At 42.6% G+C, this 22366-nt stretch overlaps 1 protein-coding gene across 1 annotated transcript; it reads left to right on the forward strand.

The window, feature by feature from the left end:
- The first annotated feature begins 3908 nt into the window (after positions 1 to 3908).
- On the forward strand, positions 3909 to 7501 carry KCNA3 (potassium voltage-gated channel subfamily A member 3). Its single transcript, XM_039251114.1, has one exon. It carries the CDS (start codon positions 3969 to 3971, stop codon positions 5709 to 5711), a length of 1743 nt encoding a protein of 580 aa, XP_039107045.1. The 5' UTR covers positions 3909 to 3968; the 3' UTR covers positions 5712 to 7501.
- The last annotated feature ends 14865 nt before the right edge of the window (positions 7502 to 22366 follow it).

Below are 22366 nucleotides of genomic sequence, written 5' to 3' on the forward strand. Positions count from 1 at the left end.
GTGAGAATGAAGAGGTGAGGACAGAACTGAGAGGGACTTGAACGGAGATGAGAAAGCACTTAGTGACCAACTGGATGTGGGGGGCAGAGGAGTGATTCAGGGATGGCTTCGTATTCTACCATGAAATATGAAAAACAGGAAGAGAAGCAACGTTGGAGAGAAAGATAATGAGTTCGGTGCTATAAATATAAAGTTTGGGGTCTCTTCAGGAAGAATATCCAAGTCTGCAGTTTAGAATAAAATTCCGGAGCCTAGGACAGACCCATCAAGGAGGACAGGAAGAAAGGAAAGCAGAGAAAGAGGAAGTGACACTTAAAAAAATATTCATGCATATCTACACAGTCTAGTTGGTTCTGGGAGAGAGACGCAGACCTGGACAGATAACTCTCCAAAATAACCCCTCTACATCAGCAAACTGTTTCATTCACTGGACCTTAATATGCCTTGTGTGTTCCCTCTGCACGTTTTCTTTCCACCATTCAACATATACTGATGAAGCACTTCTTATGTGTCTGGTATTAGTCTAGATTTTGGTGACATATGAGTAAAAATGTCAAAACCCTGCCATTGGGGAGTTTATGTTTTAGTACAGGAGATAGTCAATAAGCAAGTGACCAAAGAGTAACCTATAATTTCAAGTAAATAGAGTAAGGAAAAATAAAGCAAGTAAGAATTTAGAAAGTTATCAAGGGGGGAAGGAAGGGGAACTCTTTGAAATCAGGTGGCTGTGGTCTGGGAAGTTATCCCTGATGAAGAGACATTTTATTTTATTTTTATTTTTTAAATTGTATTTATTTTTGAAAAAGAGAGAGAGAGGGGCAGGGCGCAAGCAGAGAGGGGCAGAGAGAGAGGGGGGACACAGAATCTGAAGCAGGCTCCAGGGTCTGGGCTGTCAGCACAGAGCCCACTGTAGGACTTGAACTCCTGGGCAACGAGATCATGACCTGACCTGAAGCTGGACGCTTAACCGACTCAGCCACCCAGGCATCCCTCATTTATTTATCTATAATTGTAATTAGTGGTAACTTCTAGACCTGCCTTGCCCCACTCTCCACCACTTCTGGACGAATTCCAGAAGCTGCTAACCATCTGGCAAGCCATCGGCGCGCTACTTACTGGTCACAACCAGTAAGAAACGCAAGCTATGTCCATTTCAGAGCCATAGAGAAAGCCCAAACCAAGATTTATCCTTGGTGTTAGCAAACCTGATGGTTTTATTTAGGCTCGACTCTTGAAGACGTGAAATATGAGGAAAATCTGCACATGCTCAGAGAAGCTGTTGGCTTTGCCACACTTCTATGCTTAAGTATTGTAATAATATTATTATTATCCCACAGGGGTGTCATGAGGATTAATGAGACATTTTCAAATCACTTTGAGCTACTCCACTGGGGGTAGTAAATAAGTGGTATGTGTTCCTCCTGAAGTGCCATTTTTGACACTGATTTGTTGTGATGGGTTCTGCTGTCCAACAGGGCTGGAATTCGCCCACCGACTCATTTCATATAAACAATAGACTAGCTGTCAGAAGGCAGTGGTTTTCAGTTCAAATAAATATGAATTGAAGTGAACTAGTCAGCAATCAGAAGCAAATAGGCTGCTGTTAGAAATCTAATATTTATTAAGCACTCGCAGTGATCAACTCAAGGATTTCACAGTGTGATACAGTAGAGCAAACACTGGATTGGGAAATGGCCCAAGATGTTAGGCCCAGCGCTGCTGCTAACTAGCTGTGTGGGCTTGAACAAACTGCCTAACTTCTCTGGGCCTCAAATCCACAAAAGGAATGGAAAGAGTCATTTCTGAAGGAAAGATACTTCACAGCAGGGAGAAGCTTGTGACCATCCGTCACAGGCCCATCCTCTGTTCTGGTCTCCCTTGCCATTGATTAATATTAATTTCAGTACTAATTCCTGCAAATGGAGAAATAAATCACTTTCTAGGTCAGACACAGAAGTGCACGAAACATTTGGTCTTTAAAAATAGGGTCTTTGCCTTTCTACGAGCCAACCTTGCCGCACGCCTACTGTCTTATTCTTAGCTTTAAATATACGAACCCTAATCACCAGCTCAAAAAGAACAGTGTAGTTTTGTGAGACTGTTTTAGATGGTTGTCTCCTTTTACCATCTTACGACATATGTCACCGTCTGCGGTGCCTACTACTGACCTCGAGGTGACGTGAAAGATAAAAGGACAGTAAAGAACGTGAATGCTTGCTATACCCAGAAAAGGCAGAGGGGGATCTGCCCTGTGGATTAACCGAGTAAAGTACACACCGTGGACTGTTTCTCCTCCCTCTTCATCCCAGGAATCCCCGGGGACCTGCGTTCAGAAAGGAGAAACGTTGATTGTCCAGAGACAACAGAAATACACAGAATTACCTGTTGGGGAACTCAACAAAGATACGGAGTTCCTACTATTTATCAGGCACTTTGGTGGCTGCTAGGGATACGAATTGGGTAAGACTTCTCTCTGCCCTTAATGAGCCTCGGCTGCAGGTCGTGGTGGGAAGTAATGACCACAAATCGCAGTTACTTGTGGTTGAATTGTCAGCTAAGGTAGATGGGTGACTGTGTAGTGCCAAGAGTTCCCTTTTGTAAATGATTTGAACGATACAGTAGAAAATGCATTCTAAAGCCTAGGGTTGACTCTAAGGTGGAGTTGCTAATATGCCTAGAAACAGAAATTGTGTCTGAAATGAACACAGTTTGAAGAAATGGTTTAGGCTCAAAGGGGATAAAGCTGTTATCCCCAGGCCAAAATCAAGCAACAGAGGTACAAATTGCTGGCTGAACGTTGTCCCAGTTTAACAGCTACAGCGTGGCAAACCCGAACACGATTATTACGTTGAGGGTCTAGGTGCCAGTCTGGCTCCAGTCCTTCCCCACGACAGACTTCGGACGAGATGTGAATTTCTCATCTCATTTTCTTCTCATGTGCCCACCGACAGGAAGCCTCTCTCTTCTGAAAAGATCGGGCTGCCCTCGCCAATCGCAACCAGGAACTTGGTCCTTGATTCTTCCCAGCAGCTGAAAACTCAGCTATTAACATTAGTGAGAACTAGTCTCTCGCTACAAAGCAAAGTCCCGGAATGCCTTTAATGACTCATTTTCTTCAGACTCCGGGTGGGAAACTCATCAGCTACCCATTATTACTCCATTGGGCTTCTCATGCCCACGGCAGCTAAACGGTTCAGAGCGCTTCAGGCCTGGCGGTCTTCTAGCCTCCGTGGGCTCAGGGTGTCGGCAGCAGACTGGCCTCTTCCCCCAGGGTGCCCTCCGGGCCTGCCACTCCCTCGCTCCACCGGGCTCCAGGCCCGGAGCACATCCCCATCCTCCCTCCCCGCCCGCGCGGCCCCACGGAGCCCTCCTCCCCGGGCTGCCCCAGCCGCGCGTTCAGGGCGTGGAGGCCGCCGCTAGCGGGGCGGCGGAGTGGTCCAGGCCCGCCGAGAAGCCTCTCGGGCCGGGAGAGAGGGGGAAACTGACCAGAGGCCGCCCGGGCCCGGGGGCCCGATTCCCCGAGGGCCGCCTGGGCCGGGCGGGGACTCTAGGGCACGCGGAGGCTAAAGCGAAGGCCTCGGGCTGCCAAGAGGGGTGAGGCGGCTGGCTGAGGCGGCGGGCTGAGGGGGGCCGGGTCTGCAGCGCTGGGGAGCGGGGCGCGCGCCCGCGCGGTGGGCGGGCATCCTGAGGGGCCGCGGAGGGGCGGGCGCGCGCCTCGCGGGGGAGGGGCCGCGGAGGGGCGGGGGGAGCGCGGGGGCGGGGGAGGAGGAGGCGTCTCCCCGGAGAAGCCGGGCCGACAGCGCCAGACCCACACCGAGCCTCGCGGCGGCGGCGGCGGCGACAGCAGCGGCGGCAGCGGCAGCGGCAGCAGCAACAGGCGGCGGGCCGGGTTCGGGGGCGGAGGCGGCGGAGGGGCGGGGAGCGCGAGGAGGAGCGACGCGGCCCGCGCCGCCGCCTCTTCCCGCCGCATGGACGAGCACCTCAGCCTGCTGCGCTCACCGCCGTCGCCCTCCGCCCGCCACCGCGCCCACCCGCCCCAGAGCCCCGCGAGCGGCGGCGGCGCCCACACCTTGGTGAACCCCGGCTACGCCGAGCCCGCCGCAGGCCCCGCGCTGCCGCCCGACATGACGGTGGTGTCCGGGGACCACCTGCTGGAGCCGGAGGCGGCCGACGGCGGCGGGGGCCCGCCGCAGGGCGGCTGCGGCGGCGGCGGCGGCTGCGACCGCGACCGCGACCGCTACGAGCCGCTGCCGCCCGCGCTGCCGGCCGCCGGCGAGCAGGACTGCTGCGGGGAGCGCGTGGTGATCAACATCTCCGGGCTGCGCTTCGAGACGCAGCTCAAGACCCTCTGCCAGTTCCCGAAGACGCTGCTGGGCGACCCCAAGCGGCGCATGAGGTACTTCGACCCGCTCCGCAACGAGTACTTCTTCGACCGCAACCGGCCCAGCTTCGACGCCATCCTCTACTACTACCAGTCGGGCGGCCGCATTCGCCGGCCGGTCAACGTGCCCATCGACATCTTCTCCGAGGAGATCCGCTTCTACCAGCTGGGCGAGGAGGCCATGGAGAAGTTCCGCGAGGACGAGGGCTTCCTGCGGGAGGAGGAGCGGCCCCTGCCCCGCCACGACTTCCAGCGCCAGGTGTGGCTGCTCTTCGAGTACCCGGAGAGCTCCGGGCCGGCGCGGGGCATCGCCATCGTGTCCGTGCTCGTCATCCTCATCTCCATTGTCATCTTCTGCCTGGAGACGCTGCCCGAGTTCCGCGACGAGAAGGACTACCCCGCCGCATCGTCGCAGGAGCAGTTCGAGGCGGCCAGCAACAGCACGTCGGGGGCCCCCGCCGGGGCCTCCAGCTTCTCGGATCCCTTCTTCGTGGTGGAGACCCTGTGCATCATCTGGTTCTCCTTTGAGCTGCTGGTGCGGTTCTTCGCTTGCCCCAGCAAAGCCACCTTCTCGCGAAACATCATGAACCTGATAGACATCGTGGCCATCATCCCTTATTTCATCACTCTGGGCACCGAGCTGGCGGAGCGACAGGGCAATGGACAGCAGGCCATGTCCCTGGCCATCCTGAGGGTCATCCGGCTGGTGCGCGTCTTCCGCATCTTCAAGCTCTCCCGGCACTCCAAGGGGCTGCAGATCCTGGGCCAGACGCTGAAGGCTTCCATGCGGGAGCTGGGCTTGCTCATCTTCTTCCTCTTCATCGGAGTCATCCTCTTCTCCAGCGCCGTCTACTTTGCCGAGGCAGACGACCCCACTTCAGGGTTTAGCAGTATCCCGGATGCCTTCTGGTGGGCAGTGGTCACCATGACAACAGTGGGTTACGGGGACATGCACCCGGTGACCATAGGGGGCAAGATCGTGGGGTCGCTCTGTGCCATCGCTGGTGTCTTGACCATTGCTTTGCCGGTCCCTGTGATTGTTTCCAACTTCAATTACTTCTACCACCGGGAGACAGAAGGGGAAGAGCAAGCCCAGTACATGCACGTGGGAAGTTGCCAGCCCCTCTCGCCTTCCGCCGAGGAGCTCCGAAAAGCAAGGAGTAACTCGACTCTGAGTAAGTCGGAGTATATGGTGATCGAAGAGGGGGGCATGAACCATAGCGCTTTCCCCCAGACCCCTTTCAAAACGGGCAACTCCACGGCCACCTGCACCACGAACAATAATCCCAACTCCTGTGTCAACATCAAAAAGATATTTACTGACGTTTAATATATGATACAAGTGACACGCTGTGCTCAGTATTGTGTGGAACGTGCCCCCTTGGTCTGTGTATGCCCTTGTTTTATACATTCCCAGACCATTCATCAAGGAAAGGACATGAAGAAGTGGAAAGCACACTTCATTTTCCCTCTCCCTACTGCTTCATACTGAAACAGATGTCTCTTTCACAAGTGGGCTGCATTCTCTCAGCTCTCCATTGTTTTCTCCCCTCTCTCTTATATTGCAAAGAACAAACTTCCTTTAAACTTGATTTCTAGTACACCCCTTCTCAAAAACAAACAAACAAAAAAAGCAGCTGTACTTCTGGGGAGGAAACGAAATTAAAGAACAGTTAAGAGTAACCGCTTAACCTCAGAATTAAAAGACACTCGTTTCTTTACTAAGTAACGCCGGTGTGTACTTAAAGGATGCTTCAGTTTGGTGGACTGTTTAACATTATTGAATACTTAGTTCAGTTGCCCTCGCTGTGGATATGTGGATGAGAAGTCTAAATAGAAAAATGACTTGTAAACCCACCGTCAGTTTATTTGGTTTTTGACCGGAATTTCCATTCGGAACCCCTCCAGGAATTTTAAAGATATATACAACTTTGAACAAAGGGAAATGCCTGAGATGCCCTGAGCTGACTAATCAGTTGAAACTCTTTGGGGCTCGTTAAGCATTTCGAAATGGGTAGGCTAACAGATTCCTCTGAAGTTCTGTGTGTGTGTGTGTGTGTGTGTGTGTGTGTGTGTGTGTGTTCCAAGCAACATCTACCAAAGTGTAGAATCAGATGTTTTCAGTGCTGCTGAGAGAAACAAACAAAATTCCTAATGCATCTGTGAGATAAGCTTCTGCAGCATCACAAGAAGATTAAAGTGGCAGACACTCCTTCCAGCGGAAGTTACTAATTCGGACCTGACTGATGCAGTTCCCATAGCAACCCATGTTTCCTGGGAAACCCGAAAAAGGTTGTCATGGCATCTCATGCTCTGTAGCCCCGCCCCCTAGCCCCTGCCGTTTCCACAGTAACCTTTCCAGATGGTTCCTACTTACAGGATTTCATAAGGAAAACCACTATTTGAATAAACCGCACAAACGAAGTTAAGTCTGAGAATCTGAGGGTGGTGCAATGCATCACAAAATGCGTTATTTTTTTACTGCAGAAAACCATTGATACCATCTCATAATGACTGGATCGAGAAGGAAAATACTGCCTTTGGAATGTTAGAGATACACCACAATAAGGCATGGTTTGAATTAAATGCCAATAATGAGGCAATAATTTAAAAGGGTACTGTTTTCTTCCTCCGAGAAGTTTCAAGCCAACAAATGAAATTTAAAAGCAAATGTAAAAGTGTTCTGTACATACTCATATGAAAGACCCAATCAGTTTACCTGAAATCTTACTGGAAGGGACCTTGAGACTTAAAAAATATATTCCAGATCCCACAACAGCACTTGAAAAGCTAAAACAAAAACAAAAAAAAAAACTTTTTAAAAATATAAAGGATGCACATTTTTTAACTGAGGGAATTGCAGACAATCAATAAAAAAAAAAAAAAAGGGATGGGAAGTGACTAGATCTTGGGGAAATACCTGCAAGCTTCAGCCATACACCAGGGGCTGTCAGAAGATACACAGAATCAGGTGAGCACTGTGTGGGGGTAACTGAGAGCTCTCCCTCTTTGGATGGGGAACTGGGAAATGCTGTTCCTGTTTAGATTGGTGCGACTTCCAAACCCAATAGTTTCATATTAATTACATGCAAGTGCCTTTTAAAGATCAGTTACAACATCTTTAACGTTTGATTTCTGTTTTGTTAACTGTCCTTTGGTTTCTGTTGTTTGTGGCAAAAGGGCGGCAGGGGGGAAGTCATTGCTCTTTAGAATAACCTTCACCCAAACTGAACTGACAATGATTCCATTCCTTCTACTAACCCTCTTAGCTTCTGAACAACCTGTTTCCCCTTAAAAAGGGATAAAAGTCAGAACCCACTGCTGTTAGATTTTTGGCCCAATTTTAACTTTCACAATTAGTAGTATGCAGCCATACAGCTCTTTTCAACAAAAGTGGTTAAGGTTACGATAAGGATAACAAATGTGTATAATGTACTTTAACAAAATCATTTTATTTTACATACATTATATGTGTTATATGTTATACATTGTCCACAATTGTTTTTTTGATATTGATAGGGTATAACTAATTATCCTATCCTAAATTAGAGTAACCCTGAGTCTAAAACTTCTAAAATATTTTCAGGTAATCAGAAGCCTACTTACTTTATGGTTTGTGTATTTAAGACAGTGAAAAAGAGTAATGAAGGAGGAAAAGGAAGGAAAATAATAGAGGCAGGAAAACTATATACCTGTTCATTGCTTTATCTCTATGTGCATGAAAATAGGACTCCTTTATCTAGTTTCCTGTGCTACTTGTTAGAGTTACTTTTACCACTGATCTACCTTTTGATCAAATTCTTGGTATTCTTAATGACCAGACTTTCTTTTTGTGACCCATTTTGGTGGTAATCTGTTAGACCACACTATAGTAATAATGTAAGAATAGTTTTTCTATCTGTTCTTAAAAGATCTTGACATGAAGGAGAACAAAGTGCAGTCACCTTTATTCATGTTTTATTCAGAAGATATAGACACCTTGCTTCCTCCTATGAGTAAATTATGTTTGTACCATAATTTTTAGAATTGTATGGTTATTAAGAGTAACATGAAGAAGACCTTTTTCTTCAATCCAGAGAAATATGGCTTTTTGAGTCATAACTTTGACGTAGTATAATTGTGTTCTGGTCACCAAACTAAAAGCTCCTTTAAGGCTATAGGTTCTGTATTTTGACAAAGTTTTGGATACTAGGGCCTAGCACAAAATGTAACCATTTCTATGTGTTCAGTACATATTTGATCAGTGAATGGGTCTAATCTTACATTAATGTTATTTTCAGGTTTCTAATGCAGTGATTTAAAGCATAAGCTCCGCAGTCAGACTGCCAGGGTTTGAATCCTTACTCTGCTGTGTGACACTGAGCTAATTACTTAACCTCTCTGTGCCTCAGTTTCCTTATTTGTAAACTGAGGATAAGAAATAGTACCTCATAGAACTGTGAATGTTAAATGTTGATACAGGCATAATACTTTGGAAAAAATAACTGCACGGAATGCAGTAGAGATTTTGCCAGGAGATTACATTATTATTGTGATCCTTCCTTATAGGCATTGTATAATTACTACTGAGCTTTGCGAATGATATGACATACGTAAATAATCAGTGTCTTCCTATTTACTTTCGGTGTAACAATAGTAATTACCATTTAATTACCATGTCCTGGACACTCTTAGCCCTGCAAGGTAAGTGGTATTCACCCCACTTTAGGAGGGAAAAAAATAGATGGTATGGTTAAGTGATTTCCCAAAGACTTCCCAGCTAGCAAAAACCTAGCCATGATTTAAAGCCAGGTCCCTCTGGGCCCCAAACCCATGTTCCTTTTATTGGGTGACTTGAAAGAGATTGAGAAAATAAATTTCTTATGCCTTTAGGTTTGACTTCGGTCCATGTTGCTAATTAATGAATTCCTGTAAAGAATACACACCCAGAAACCTATTTTGTGCAGTATATTGAAAATTAACCCCTTCCTAATCATCAGATACTTTTAACCATAGGGATCAATTATAAAGTATTTAAATTGAACAAAGAGACTGACTTTTCTAGTAATAAAAGATGATTTTTTTTTGTATTACTGATTTGTCTGGATTTAATATCATACTCAGAAAGTATAATTAGTCATAGTAGTGATACCTGTCATGGCAATAGATATTTTTCAGCTTTAAGATTAATTTTCTATTTTTGTGTGTTTTAATCTACAGTGGATAGTCTTATGCAAATTGTTATTTTTTCCATCCCCTTATACTTTGCCTAGGTTACTGAAGAACCATGCCAGCAAGTAGTATAAATATTTTGACTCCCTCTTATTAAGAAGGGAGAAATTACTTAGAACAAAAGGATTGAAAGCACAAGGAGATTGCCAGCTCATTGAAATTTGTGACATGATTGCCTTGCCCAATAAGTCCATGCATCTTTAAGAGCATCTGTGCTCAAGGAAACAATAGAATATAATTTTGGCCCACATAAAAGCTGTAGCCCCTTCTCTAAGGTCCTAAATCTTTTAGAAAATGAAAATGGATAGTGACTTAGGCTTATAGCAAAATGCAGATGAGTCTAAGTTCACACATATCAGTCAGCTTTGCCAAACCACAGGCTTCACTGTTGAGCTCAATGCACATCTTGGGTGTTAGAAAGTATACATATGTCTGTGTGCACAAACGATTCATGAGAGGAGCTATGACTGGATGAGGGCACATCCATCAATACCTTGGGAAGAATGTACCTACCCTACAACTGGTGAATCCACAGATGAAATGACAGCATTGCTATTTCTTTCTTTTATGGTGCTTTTAAGCTGATCTTATACCAAATTTTAGCGCCCACCAACTCTAATAACAGGCAGCTACACATAAGAGAAGGCGTTCTATTAGTTCTTTCTGAATTTTGAAAAAAAAAATTCTGGGTCTGAAATTTTAAATGCAGAGTATGAAGAAATTTAAAGTTATGGTTTGCTTACCCGAAACTGGTTATTTACCTCTTCGGCAGAAAATGTACTCAAGCAACTGCTTTATCGATCGTATCTAAATTCATTATATAAACTACCAATCATCTATTCCTTTGAGAACCATAACTATAATTTAATGACTTCTATACATTTATAATGTCTACATTTTCTACAGCAGTCCCAAGTCCTTCCCACCTCTCAGCTGTGAATAGAAGTGATTACCCCTCCCACTAAGAAATGCAAAGAAGTACCCCCCACCCCCAGTCTGAAGACCTATGGAAACACTGTGAGATAGAGGTGAGGAACAAAGAATGGGACAGAGGATATTTAGGGATTGCATTTTAAGGTGGGGCTTTTCTTTCTGGGTTTTTTTTTTTTTTTTCACCTTTTAAATGAAGGAGGATAAGACTATTGCTTTGGTGCTACTGATTTTCTGTATTTATATATATTAGTGTAGTCACTTGTTTTCTATCACTTGCAGGGAGTGCTTGAAAACCTTTAAGGGAGGGCAAATCAGGAAAGGCAGGAAGAAGGGAGGGGAAGCCTTGCAGAGCTCAAACCCTGTGCTATCATGACTCAGCTAACCACCTGCCAGAAGATGGCCATTGATCTACAGTACACGATAATAACATTCTTTATATACTCACATCCACCTTGCAAATTTCATTTAATTGATTCAGAAGGGTTAGGACGTTTTCAAATATTTGTCTTCATCTTCAGTGATGCCCTGAACTCATTTTGTCTTCAGAATTGTAAAGAAAAAACATTTTACAGAGAAATGTTTTTATGGTTTCTTCCCCCCCCCCCTTTTTTTGTACTGGATGTGTTTTTCCTTACATTGCAAATTGTGCACCATAAACTATCCAATACATTAAAGAGGAGACCTGGAAAAGAGGCTCCATCATTTTCTTGGAAGCCATTTTATTATTGTTGCAACCTAAATCATGCCGAGTAGGATCTCTAGCCTGCAAAGTAAATCCTGGGATCATGGTTGCGAGAAAGAGAGCACTTAAAATGCATGAAAAATGGTGTTTCATCATATCTGAAGAACGTTATGAATAAGCACGTGCATGCAGAGCTCTGACTGCAGATACGGGGATCGTGCCCCCAGCATGGAGGTGAAGAGTGGAGAGGAGCTTTTTCTTTTTCAGTGAGTCTCCAACCCCACCCTTCCCCCTTCCATCAGAGCACAGAGGCTCTTGGGAATCTCCTTTGAGACTCCTGCTAACTTTTTAGAATGAAGGTTAGCATTGCACTTCTGTATTACAGGTCAGTCAGCACTGCTATTCAACTGGGTTTTTAGTCAATTTTATTTTATTTTTATTTTATTTTATTTTTTTAATATTTTTATTTATTTCTAGGAGAGAGAGAGAGACAGCGTGAGCAGGGGAGGGTCAGAGAGAGAGGGAGATACAGGCTCTGAAATAAGCTCCAGGCTCTGAGCTGCAGTCAGCACAGAGCCCGATGCGGGGCTTGAACCCACGAACCACGAGATCATGACCTAAGCGAAAGTCGGACGCTTAACCGACTAAGCCACCCAGGCGCCCCTAGTCAATTTTATTTTAAACTCCTGTTCTTTATGGAAATTCTCTCTGAATCCTAAGGTTCTTATTTTTATACATTTAAACATGTTCCTTAAATTAAAACATATGATTTCACTTGGAGGAGAATCCAGTGAGGGTAATTTGTTACACACGCACACACACACACACACACACACACACCTCACCTGTTATTTTCTATCCTAAGATATATTTACTTTCTGTCCAGAGATCTAAACAATATAAAATTGGTGAATTTCCAATATACTGGTTTTCATTCATGTGTACTGCATAGGCATTTACAAAACATTTTTATTTTGTTATAGCCTTGCTTAAAAGGCAGATTGATTGCCCAGCGTTCTCAATGTATTTGTTAATGTAATAGTAGATTCATATAAGTAGTAAATACATTCAGTCTATCACTGAGTTTAATCATTTCACTTCCTAAATACCCTTAAAAAGAATCTACTTTTCTACATCACTGTCGCCACCACTTTAATCCACACTGCTCTCCTCTCCATCCTGGGTAAGTGCCAAGGTCTCTAAACTGGCCTCCTTACATTTCCTGTGGCCAGTCTGACCCATTCTCCACCTGGTGGCCACAAGAATCTTTTTGAGACTCAAATTCGATTACATCACGTGCCTCTACTTAGAATTCTTTGAAGGTCTTCTCCTTATTTTTAGGATAGAGACCCAAAGGCTTACCATAACTTTCATGACCACACATGATCTCTCTCAGCCCCGATTTTCATCCACTTATGAGATTAGCCCCCTTTCCCCCTTAATCTATGGGGATCTTTGGAGATGTTCCCACTGCTAACTCCCTCCTCACTTTCTTAACTTCTGTTGTAACTTCAGTACTCCTTCCAAGTTATCTCTCATGTCTCTGGCTTTATCAGTTCCGCCTTTATGGTACCATTTCATCAAATTTAAGGTGCCTTGAATTATAAGAACCACTATTATTCTAGGTGCCATTAAAAAAAGAAAAGCAGGCAGTTATGAGGGAAAGTACCAGTGATTTTTAGGGTACATCTTGATTTCATAGGCTCTCAAATCTGAAGAAGTGTGTCTTAGAATGAATTGAATATAGTATGTGTTCTTGACATAGCTGTGATTTTATGTTCATCTGTGTTATACGATTAACCTCTCTCTTCTGTGAAAGCAGGGACTGTATCACTCTTCGCTTATCATGGGATCCCTTGCCATTCACTCCCAAATCTGCTCCAAACACTTTCACCCCTGTCACTTCTGAAAGCGTGCTTTTCAAGGTCATTGGTGACCTCTGATAGCTAAACCCCGTGGTTGTTTCTCAGTACTTGTTTCATCTGACTCATCAGAAGCACTTGACACTGTGGAATACTTCCTCCCTCCTGCAAAGAATTCCTTCATTTGACTTTAGGACACGACACTCTATTTTCTCACTACCTCTCTGGCCTCTCCTTTTCAGTCCCTTTTGCTGGTTCTTTCTCATCTCCCCTGAGTCTTAATGTTTGAGAGCCCCATGGGCCACAGCTTAGTCCTTAGACTTCTTTCTTTTTTTTTTTTTTTTTTTACAAATAGTTTATTGTCAAATTAGTTTCTACATAACACTCAGTGCTCATCCCCAAAGTGCCCTCCTTCATGCCCATCCCCCCCTCCCCCCCACATCCATCAGTCCTCAGTTTTTGTCAGCATTCAAGAGTCTCTCATGGTTTGCCTCTCTCCCTTTCCCCCACCATTTCCGCCCTTCTTCTCCCCCTTGGTCCTCCGTCAAGTTCCTTAGACTTCTTTCTATATTCAGGCTGCTTCTCATAGCTTTAGGCTATCTGTAAATTTCTCTCTCCCACCTGGACCATTCCCCTGAACTTCAGATGGAATTTCCAACTATCTACTTGACATGTTTACTTGGATATCTGATAGATATCTCAAACTTAATGTGTCCAAAACTGAGCTTCTCTCCCCTCTCCCACCCTCACCGCCAAATACATCTCTTGCCCTTTCCCCCTCTCTGTTACTACAACTTCCAATTTTCCAATTACTCAAGCTAAAAGACTCCTTGGAATTATCCTAGATTCCTCGCTTTCTGTCATACCCCTCGTCAAGGCTATTGGCAATCCTGTCGGCTCTGCTTTTAAAATGTCTTCAGAGTCGGGGCGCCTGGGTGGCTTAGTCGGTTAAGCGTCCGACTTTCGCTTAGGTCATGATCTCGCGGTTCGTGGGTTTGAGCCCCGCGTCGGGCTCCGTGCTGACTGCCAGCTCAGAGCCTGGAGCCTGTTTCAGTCTGTGACTCCCTCTCTCTCTGACCCTCCCCTGCTTACGCTGTCTCTCTCTCTCTCTCTTAGAAATAAATAAAAAACATTAAAAAAAATTTTTTTAAATGTCTCCAGAGTCTTCTGCAACCTCCTATTCTAGGCCACCAGTATCTCTCACCTGGAATTTTTTTTAAGTTTATTCATTTATAATTTCTGAGACCGGGAGAGAGCACAAGCAGGGGGGAGGGACAGAGAGAGAGAGAGAGGGAGAGAGAGAGAGGGAGACACAGAATCCGAAGCAGGTGCCAGGCTCTGCACTGACAGCACAGAGCCTGACATGGGGTTCGAACTTACTAACTGCGAGATCATGACCTGAGCTGAAGTCAGACGCTTAACCAACTGAGCCGCCCAGGCGCCCCCGCACCTGGATTTTTAGAGTACCCTCCTGACCGGACCCCATCCTTCCTCCTTTCATCTGCTGGAGTCTATTCTCAGTATAGCAGAGAGAGAACCTTTTAAAACATTTGTCAGATCACATCACTTTGTGGCAAAACTCCTAGCTGGCTCTCCATTTCCCTCAGGCAACACAGTAAAGCCCTCACATGGCCTGCGAGGCCCTACCTTTTCTACCTCACCTTACCTTTCTCCCTCATTTCTGACTCCTCTCCCATTTGATCCTGTACAGCAGCTGAGCCGGCCTCCTTGCTCTTCCTCAGACACACCGGGCAGGCTCTACCTCAGGTCTTTGTACCTGCTCTTCCACTGCCTAGAACGCTCTCACACCTGGTCTCTGCGTGGCTGGCTCCGTCACCTCCATAGCTGTCACTGCCTCGGTGAAGCCTTCCCTGGTCACTCTGTTTAAACTTGCAGCCTCCCTCCCCCCACCCCCAACACTCTCTTTGTTAGCCTTTCTCTGTCTTATATATTTTCTCCTCTAACAAAGTAGACATTTTACTTACTTTTTGTTTATTGTCCATCTTTCTTTCCCTTACATGAGCATTAATGATTTTTGTCTGTTCATTGCTACTATATCCCCCTAAGATCTGGAATATTACCTGGAATAAAGTTGGTGCTTAATTAGTCTTTATTCAATGAAGGGATGAGAGGAAGGAAATTCCAATTTGAGTGTTTTTAAACTACAAGCAAAATTTTCATGTTTTGTATCTGCGCTTCGGTCTATCACTGTGAGGCTTATACTTCTCATCATGCTCTTTTGTTTTTTCAGTTTTTTAAATTTTTTAAATGTTTATTTTATTTGTGTGTGAGAGAGAGAGAGACAGTGCACGAGCAGGGGACAGGCAGAGAAAGAGGGAGACAGAAAACTTGAAGCAGGCTCCAGGCTCTGAGCTGTCAGCACGGAGCCCGACACAGGGCTTTAACTCATGAACTGCAAGATCATGACCTGAGCTGAAGTCGACGCTTAACTGACTGAGCCACCCACATGTCTCCCCTCACGTTATTTTGGATAGAATTTCTAAAAATTGGTTCACTGGAGATTTCCATTTGGTAACACATGCTCCAGCAGGTACTACCCAACTATGGGGGTGGGATTTCTTAACATAAATAATTTAAATATAACATTATAAGAGATATCACTCCTAATCACCATGGCTACCTAGAGTTGGAATGCTTCACAGAGACTGTGTTTCCTACCCTAGCTTCTAATAACACTGCTGTTTATAGATGATAATATATATTTCTTGACTGATTGGCTTACATAGCACAGTAAAAATCAGAACATGTAAGTGATATCTATAGGAACTTACCTATCTAGCCAACATCCTAAGGAACTTTCCTATAAGCTCAGTCTTGCTTTCAGTTTATGGTGAGTCTTAAAATATCCATGGAGTTTTCATTACTCTGGAAGCTGATTAAATAAGGGATTAGATATTTCATCAATGAATCACCTTGAAGAATTACATTACTATAGATGTGACCTCACTGAATACAGTAATTTCTTTTACAAAATAATTTTTGATGTAATTGTCAAGTTATACGGTAGGATCACAAAAATCGGCTATTTTTTAAAGGGGATTTTTCATATATGAAAGAGAAGATAGGGACATTGAATCTAAGAACAATAAGAGCAGATTCTCAGAGTGACTTTTGTAGTGGCAAAACATAGGTCATTTCTACATCAGATAGGTGAGAGCCACCAGTAGCATATGTTGGTACTGGGAAATTCTTAGAAACTTTGAAAAACCAACATGTGTAGTATGGAATTACTGAGTCTAAATTAAAGCATTGCTATAGAGGAGTGCTGCAGAGTTTAGGTAATAGCATTGCAGGATTTTAGGTAATCTTATGACAGAGACATTTCCTGTGCAGTAGGAAATGGGAATTCTCCAGATATGAGTAGAAGGGAACTTTCTTCACACTGCTTCTGAATTTTCTCTTTCCCTGGATTTCTCAGGCACACCCAGCCAGAGCCTGACTCGGTGTTACCTCTGTACATCTAAGTGCAACAACTTCCTCACTAAACATGTCACTAAATGAAAGAAAACTGACATATATGCTTTAGATGACATATGTAGACCAACAGAGAAGATAGAAACTCTGTTTGCCTTCCATCACTGTATATAATTAAGCTCGCATAGGACAGAGATCATTTCCTTTTTGAGGGCACATTGTCAGGACTTTTTAAAGGAATGACACAGCATAGAGGATTGAAATGAGTGATTGTCATTTCTTATTTTTTCATATTTTTCCTGGTTTGGAGTGAAGAATTATAATGTTGTTGTTGTTTTCCATATATATTTAACCCAGTATGGGTTTTTACTGGATTTTCTGATAGAAGCTGGCGTGGCCAACGTATTAGAAATTCTAAGAGGCAGCCTCACCTATCATTGCATTTTATATTCACTTTATGTATGACTCCAGGACAAAAAAAATCCAGGTATTCACCAACAGATTACCTCTGTAAGAAATTATAATAAAAAGTATGTTAAACAACAGTGACTCTATCTTGGATTTCAAAATGTAGTGGGTAAAAACCCACAGACAGAAATAATTTCTCCAGGAAGAACTGAGTTTGAATTGCTTTATACCTGTATTCTATAAATCTGTCACCTGCAACCATTTTAACTTATTTCTAAAGATCAATTTATTTTACTAGGTCACATTGTGATTTAAGGATATTTATTATTATCAGACCTAAATATTGCTCAAAGTAGCAGTGATTACACCTCACAGCTTATTTTCCCATGACTTTCCAGATTTTTGACAAAGCTTATGTCTTTTTTAAAAACTTTTTTTTAATGTTTATTTTTGAGAGGGGGAGAGAGGGAATGCACAAGCAGGGGAAGAGCAGAGAGAGACAGAGAGACACAGAATCCAAAGCAGGCTCCCGACTCCGAGCTGTCAGCACAGAGCCAGATGCAGGGCTCGAACCCATGAACCGAGAGACCATAACCTGAGCCGAAGTCAGACACTTAACCAACTGAGCCACCCAGATGCCCCATCAAAGCTCATGTCTTAACACATTAGCAACTCTAATGACTGAGTTTAAACTTTGCTTGCCAAGAGTACATAATTTCCAAGAGGCCAATCAGAAAATTATGCATAATTGAAGAAGAAAATTTTCTAGTCCTTAGGCTTCATCATTACCATTTGGTTGGCAGAATTTATAGAGCTTGGTGTGCGGCCAACTCTAAGTTATTTAATAGATGTCAAAGTACAGATACACATAAAAACAAAGTTCCCATGAAATAGAATGATGGTAACCCTTTCCTCATGAAATCCAAATTAGTAAAGCTAGCAGTTAGGGAAGTGGGGTTTCTGTACCGCTTTTGTTTAGTCCTTGGTGGAGATATTAATTACTTTTTCACAAGCTGGCTAATTATAGACATTTGACTGCTCTTTTCCTCTTTTCTTGCTTCTTATGTTAGATCGTTTATTTGGTCATATATCTTCAATTATAGGTCACCATGTTCTATTATACTTCTTTTCCCTGGTTTTGTAGAGTTGATTTTGATACTTAAGTCAATGTTCATTCTCCTAAGCCCTGAAAGTCTTAGCCACTAATGTAAACATTATGATTACCATCCAGATATCACTTTGATTTCTTGTTTCTGTTAAATTGCAACTCTCTCCATACCTACAGTCTAGCAGGATGCCGAGCTATGCCATACTTATTTAATAGTCCCAAGAGTCTTGAGGCAGATACTGACACATGAAGTTTAAAAAAAAGAAAAAAAAGGCCGAACCCCTTATATAAAAAGTATATAATAATAGCAAGACAAGAACAGCTTAGTAGAACCATTTCAAGATAAGGAAAGCCACAGTAGCATTGAGCAGAAGCTAGGCACTTAGGAGATGAAATGGATGCCAGATCATTCATGTTACTTGTAATTTCTTGTAATTGGTAGTCATTACTAGCTATTAGACCATTGTAATTTTGGAACTCTCATAATGAAAATTAAGAATACTGTGATGCAAGAGTATACTCTTGCTGTTTGGCCAAAGATTAGTGTTAAGAAGTTCTGTCTTTCAGGAAGGATGATCAAGTATAATCCAGGCCAATAAGGAAAACTTTTCACTAACTGATTGCCAAGTACACAGTAGGCATATGACATTAGGTTTTGTGAGTTGATGATTCTTCTACAAAAATTGTGTTCAAGCTCCAGATCGCCACTGGTAGGCGTTTGCCACTGGATTTCAGATGCCTGCTAAAACCAGGAGTACATATGAGAAACCGTCTTCTCCTTCCCTCCCTCCCTCTCTTACCCCCACTCCTCCCACCTGCCTTTTCCATAACACTATCTGAGCATGGGATTTCCATTCACTTTAAACGAGTTCTCATCTTAGGTTACAACAGTGGGATGTACAGTCAGGAAAGAAACCAGCCCGTGGAAATACATTGAGAAAATTAATATGTATCTTTTTCTTAAAAAAAGAAAAAGGCACTCAGAACCTTTCAGATGGTTGTAAAGGTGAAGATAAATTTTTGTGTTCAAAAAGCAAATAATCACATTGGTTTGGACTACAGTTGGAAGTGGGTATTAATAAGGACAACAAGCGGGGAAAGGGGTGCCTGGGTTAAGCATCCTACTCTTAAACTCGTGATTTTGGCTCAGGTCATGCCCTCATGGTTGTGAGATCGAGCCCCCCGCTGCTCCTACATTGGGCTCTGAGCTGGGCATGGAGCCTGTTTAAGATTCTCTCTCTCCCTCTGTCTCTTCCTCACACACATGCCCTCTCTCATAAATAAATAAACAAATAGATAAATAAGTAAGCAGAGAAAGAAAGAAAAGTAAGGACAAAAAGTTCATAATGTCAGCCTACTATGAAATTGTTTCTAATTTATAAATTAAGAGCCTTTGATATGTGGTTGAAAAGTTTAGAAAATTAAATTGGTTGAACTTTTCAGGGTACCAGTAAAAAAAAAAATCCCAAAGTTTTGGAAAGTATAATGAATAGAATATTTCATACTGACAGAAAGTCTGTAATTTTCTTAAAAAACTAAATCTACAGTAAAGTACTGTGCTTACTCTGTCCAACAGATACCTGAAGAGTCCCACGTAGAGAGCTGTAGAGCCACACAGACCAGTAGGATGCTCAGTTTTAAACTGCCTACATCAAGAACGCTGTGTCGGTTCTGTGTCTGATGGGCAGTGATCTGTCTGCCAGCGCATACTTTTGTTTCAGTCGACATTAAATAACACGTCTCTAGTAATGCTTTATATAAAGGAAACAGCTCTGAAGCTGGAGGATTCTCTTCAAATTGTGTGCAATATAAAGATAGTGATAAAGAGATGAAGAAGAACATTCAAAAATATTACGGGATCATTTCAACCTTTTGACATTTGGATGAAATTGAATCACTCAGAGACTAGTCAATACTGCTGATAAAGAAAACCTAAATGTTGGTGTCCAACAGGCCAGCCGGTACTGTTTTCTTCTTTGAGTTAATCACTGGACTGTGTTGAATCATGAATTATAGTAATGTTGTCTTCTGTGTTCTGGCTTATTTGTGAAGGTGTGTTTTGTACCAAAGGCTCTCCTACATAGATTGGCCCATGTACACATAAATAAGTGAAATCTACACTGTGCCCAGATGAATGGTGTTCAAGACAGACTGGCCTAAAAGAAATGTGCCTTGCTTGATTAAACATCCTTTTATTTTTTTGATTCAAAATGATAGATTTGCAAATTAGCCTTGTAGGTAGGTTTTAGCAGAGCAGAGATTTAAAAATATATTAGTGCTTATGTTTAAGTTGTATATTTTAACTACAATTTTAATATTTGGTTATAGTTTTTCAGCAGTTCATATATATTATAATCATTCCATTTAGTTTTCCTACGATGTTTAGCTTGGTGAGACAAAGCACATTCTTAAAGATATATTATAATATTTCATCTAACGTTTATAGAATTTCCTTCAAAATTGTATCTGTATAAGGTTTCTTGACTCATTTTCTATTTTTATAATTTATTCCTTTAGAAATGGAACTTTTTTCAATAAAATAAGCAAAAGTTTTAGTTGGAAAAGAGATTTAGGAGGTCATGAAGATGATTTCCCATTGGGGGACATTTCACTTCTGTGCCATTATTAATGTATTTACTGTGACATTTCAGCAGAACGGTAGCTATTTGTATATTATTTAATAAGCCTTATGGAAAGTCAAACTGTGAACATTTGGTATAACGAAGACTTTTTTCACGTTCATATTTTATTTTTGAAACCTACCTGAACAAATGCATAAATAACCAATTTCCTGTTATTCAAATGCATATCGAGGCTGTTATAATAAGAGTGCTGTGGAACTTTAATTACCTTCCAAATATTTCAGTAGCAAAGCCAAGATTATAATACTTGTTGATGCCATGTAAAAGGTAGTACAGGTGATGAGTTTCATTGTTAATATATAAGAATCGGTAACTGAAACAATCTTACACCTATTAGCCACAACAGATGGGTAGGAGATAAAATCCAGGTAATTTTCTTTGAGGCAATGTCTACAATGAATTTTGCACAATCTGGTGATAATTCTTCTGTGGTCAAAATTTTGAGACCAGATAACTCTAGGAAAAAGTGAAGTATCTCAGATTTGAGCTATGTGAACCTCCTGACTCGATGATTTGTAACTAAAGTGAAAACATAGCCAAAGCCACCGCCATGTTTTTGTTCCATTAGTGCACATGGTAGAGACACTGGCCCAGAAGATTGTCAGTCCATTCCAGCCACCTAATACTCATAACTGATGTTCACAGACTTGTCAGCAGTAAAGTAATTCACATCAATTATTGGGATCATTGAAGCAAACCAATTAAATGTCCTATAAGGGGTCTTAGACATTCGGATGTTTTAGTAAGGATTGGTAGGCATTACAAAAATAGACACAGGTACTACCTTCAGCAAACACCAATGACACAACTTTAACTATTATGTATACTTAATATCATATCTGTATTATTATTACAGGCCACAGTTTCAAATAAAGACAAAAACCTGGACTTTGAGATAAAAGCACAGAATGGCACCAGATGAGTAAACTGTCATATCCAATATGGTTCACCAAACGTGTAGTAAAAATACAATACTGATCTAGATATCATGAGACCAGAGTTCTTACCCACTTACTACCTATGGGACCCTAGATAAGTCACTTACCATTGCTACGCTACAGTTTCCTAAATTGCAAGGTGGTTGTGCTGAGTTAAATAATTCCCAAAGCCCTTTCCCAGCCACCCCCCCATCCTCATTTATGCACCTTTGAACAGGCTTTGAAGAATACTTAAAGTACTCAGATTTTCTTATTCATCTCTGAAGGAAAGAGTAAACTGAAATAAGATTTAAACCTTTAAAGTGTCATAAATATGCCATTCTTCAAATTGATTGTGAGAAGAGGAAATAGGAGTTTTTTTTCTCCTCTAAGAATTGTCACTGGCCTATAATGGGATCATGAAAAAATAGAAAACCCACTATGCAGAATGGAAACAGATTAATGAAATAGCTGGAAAGGAAGGAGAGGCTATTTGTTCAATTTAATTAGAAGTTAATGTGATTTGAAATTGCATATGAAATGCTAAAAACAGTTCCAGAGCTTTACTCCACACTCAACATTATAATCCTGGACTAGAAAGTGGGGAAAGGTTGGAGGGATGGGGATGGCTGCCTAATGATCTCTTGATTTTTTTTATTTTTATTTTTTTATATTTTTTGCACAAGAAGCAGTTTGGTAGAACTTAAGCAGGTCTTTGCTTTAGTGCTGCCTCTGCTAATAATTCATGTGCCCTGGGAACGTCCCTTTGACTTCTCTGAGCCCCAGT

The sequence above is a fragment of the Hyaena hyaena genome, unplaced genomic scaffold, assembly GCF_003009895.1.
Source record: "Hyaena hyaena isolate Hyena2069 unplaced genomic scaffold, ASM300989v1 scaffold_390, whole genome shotgun sequence".
In the NCBI taxonomy this organism is placed as follows: domain Eukaryota; kingdom Metazoa; phylum Chordata; class Mammalia; order Carnivora; family Hyaenidae; genus Hyaena; species Hyaena hyaena.

Bases quoted from the DNA above. Each gene is read 5' to 3' on its own strand.
- KCNA3 (XM_039251114.1), top strand. From the start codon at position 3,969: ATGGACGAGCACCTCAGCCTGCTGCGCTCACCGCCGTCGCCCTCCGCC.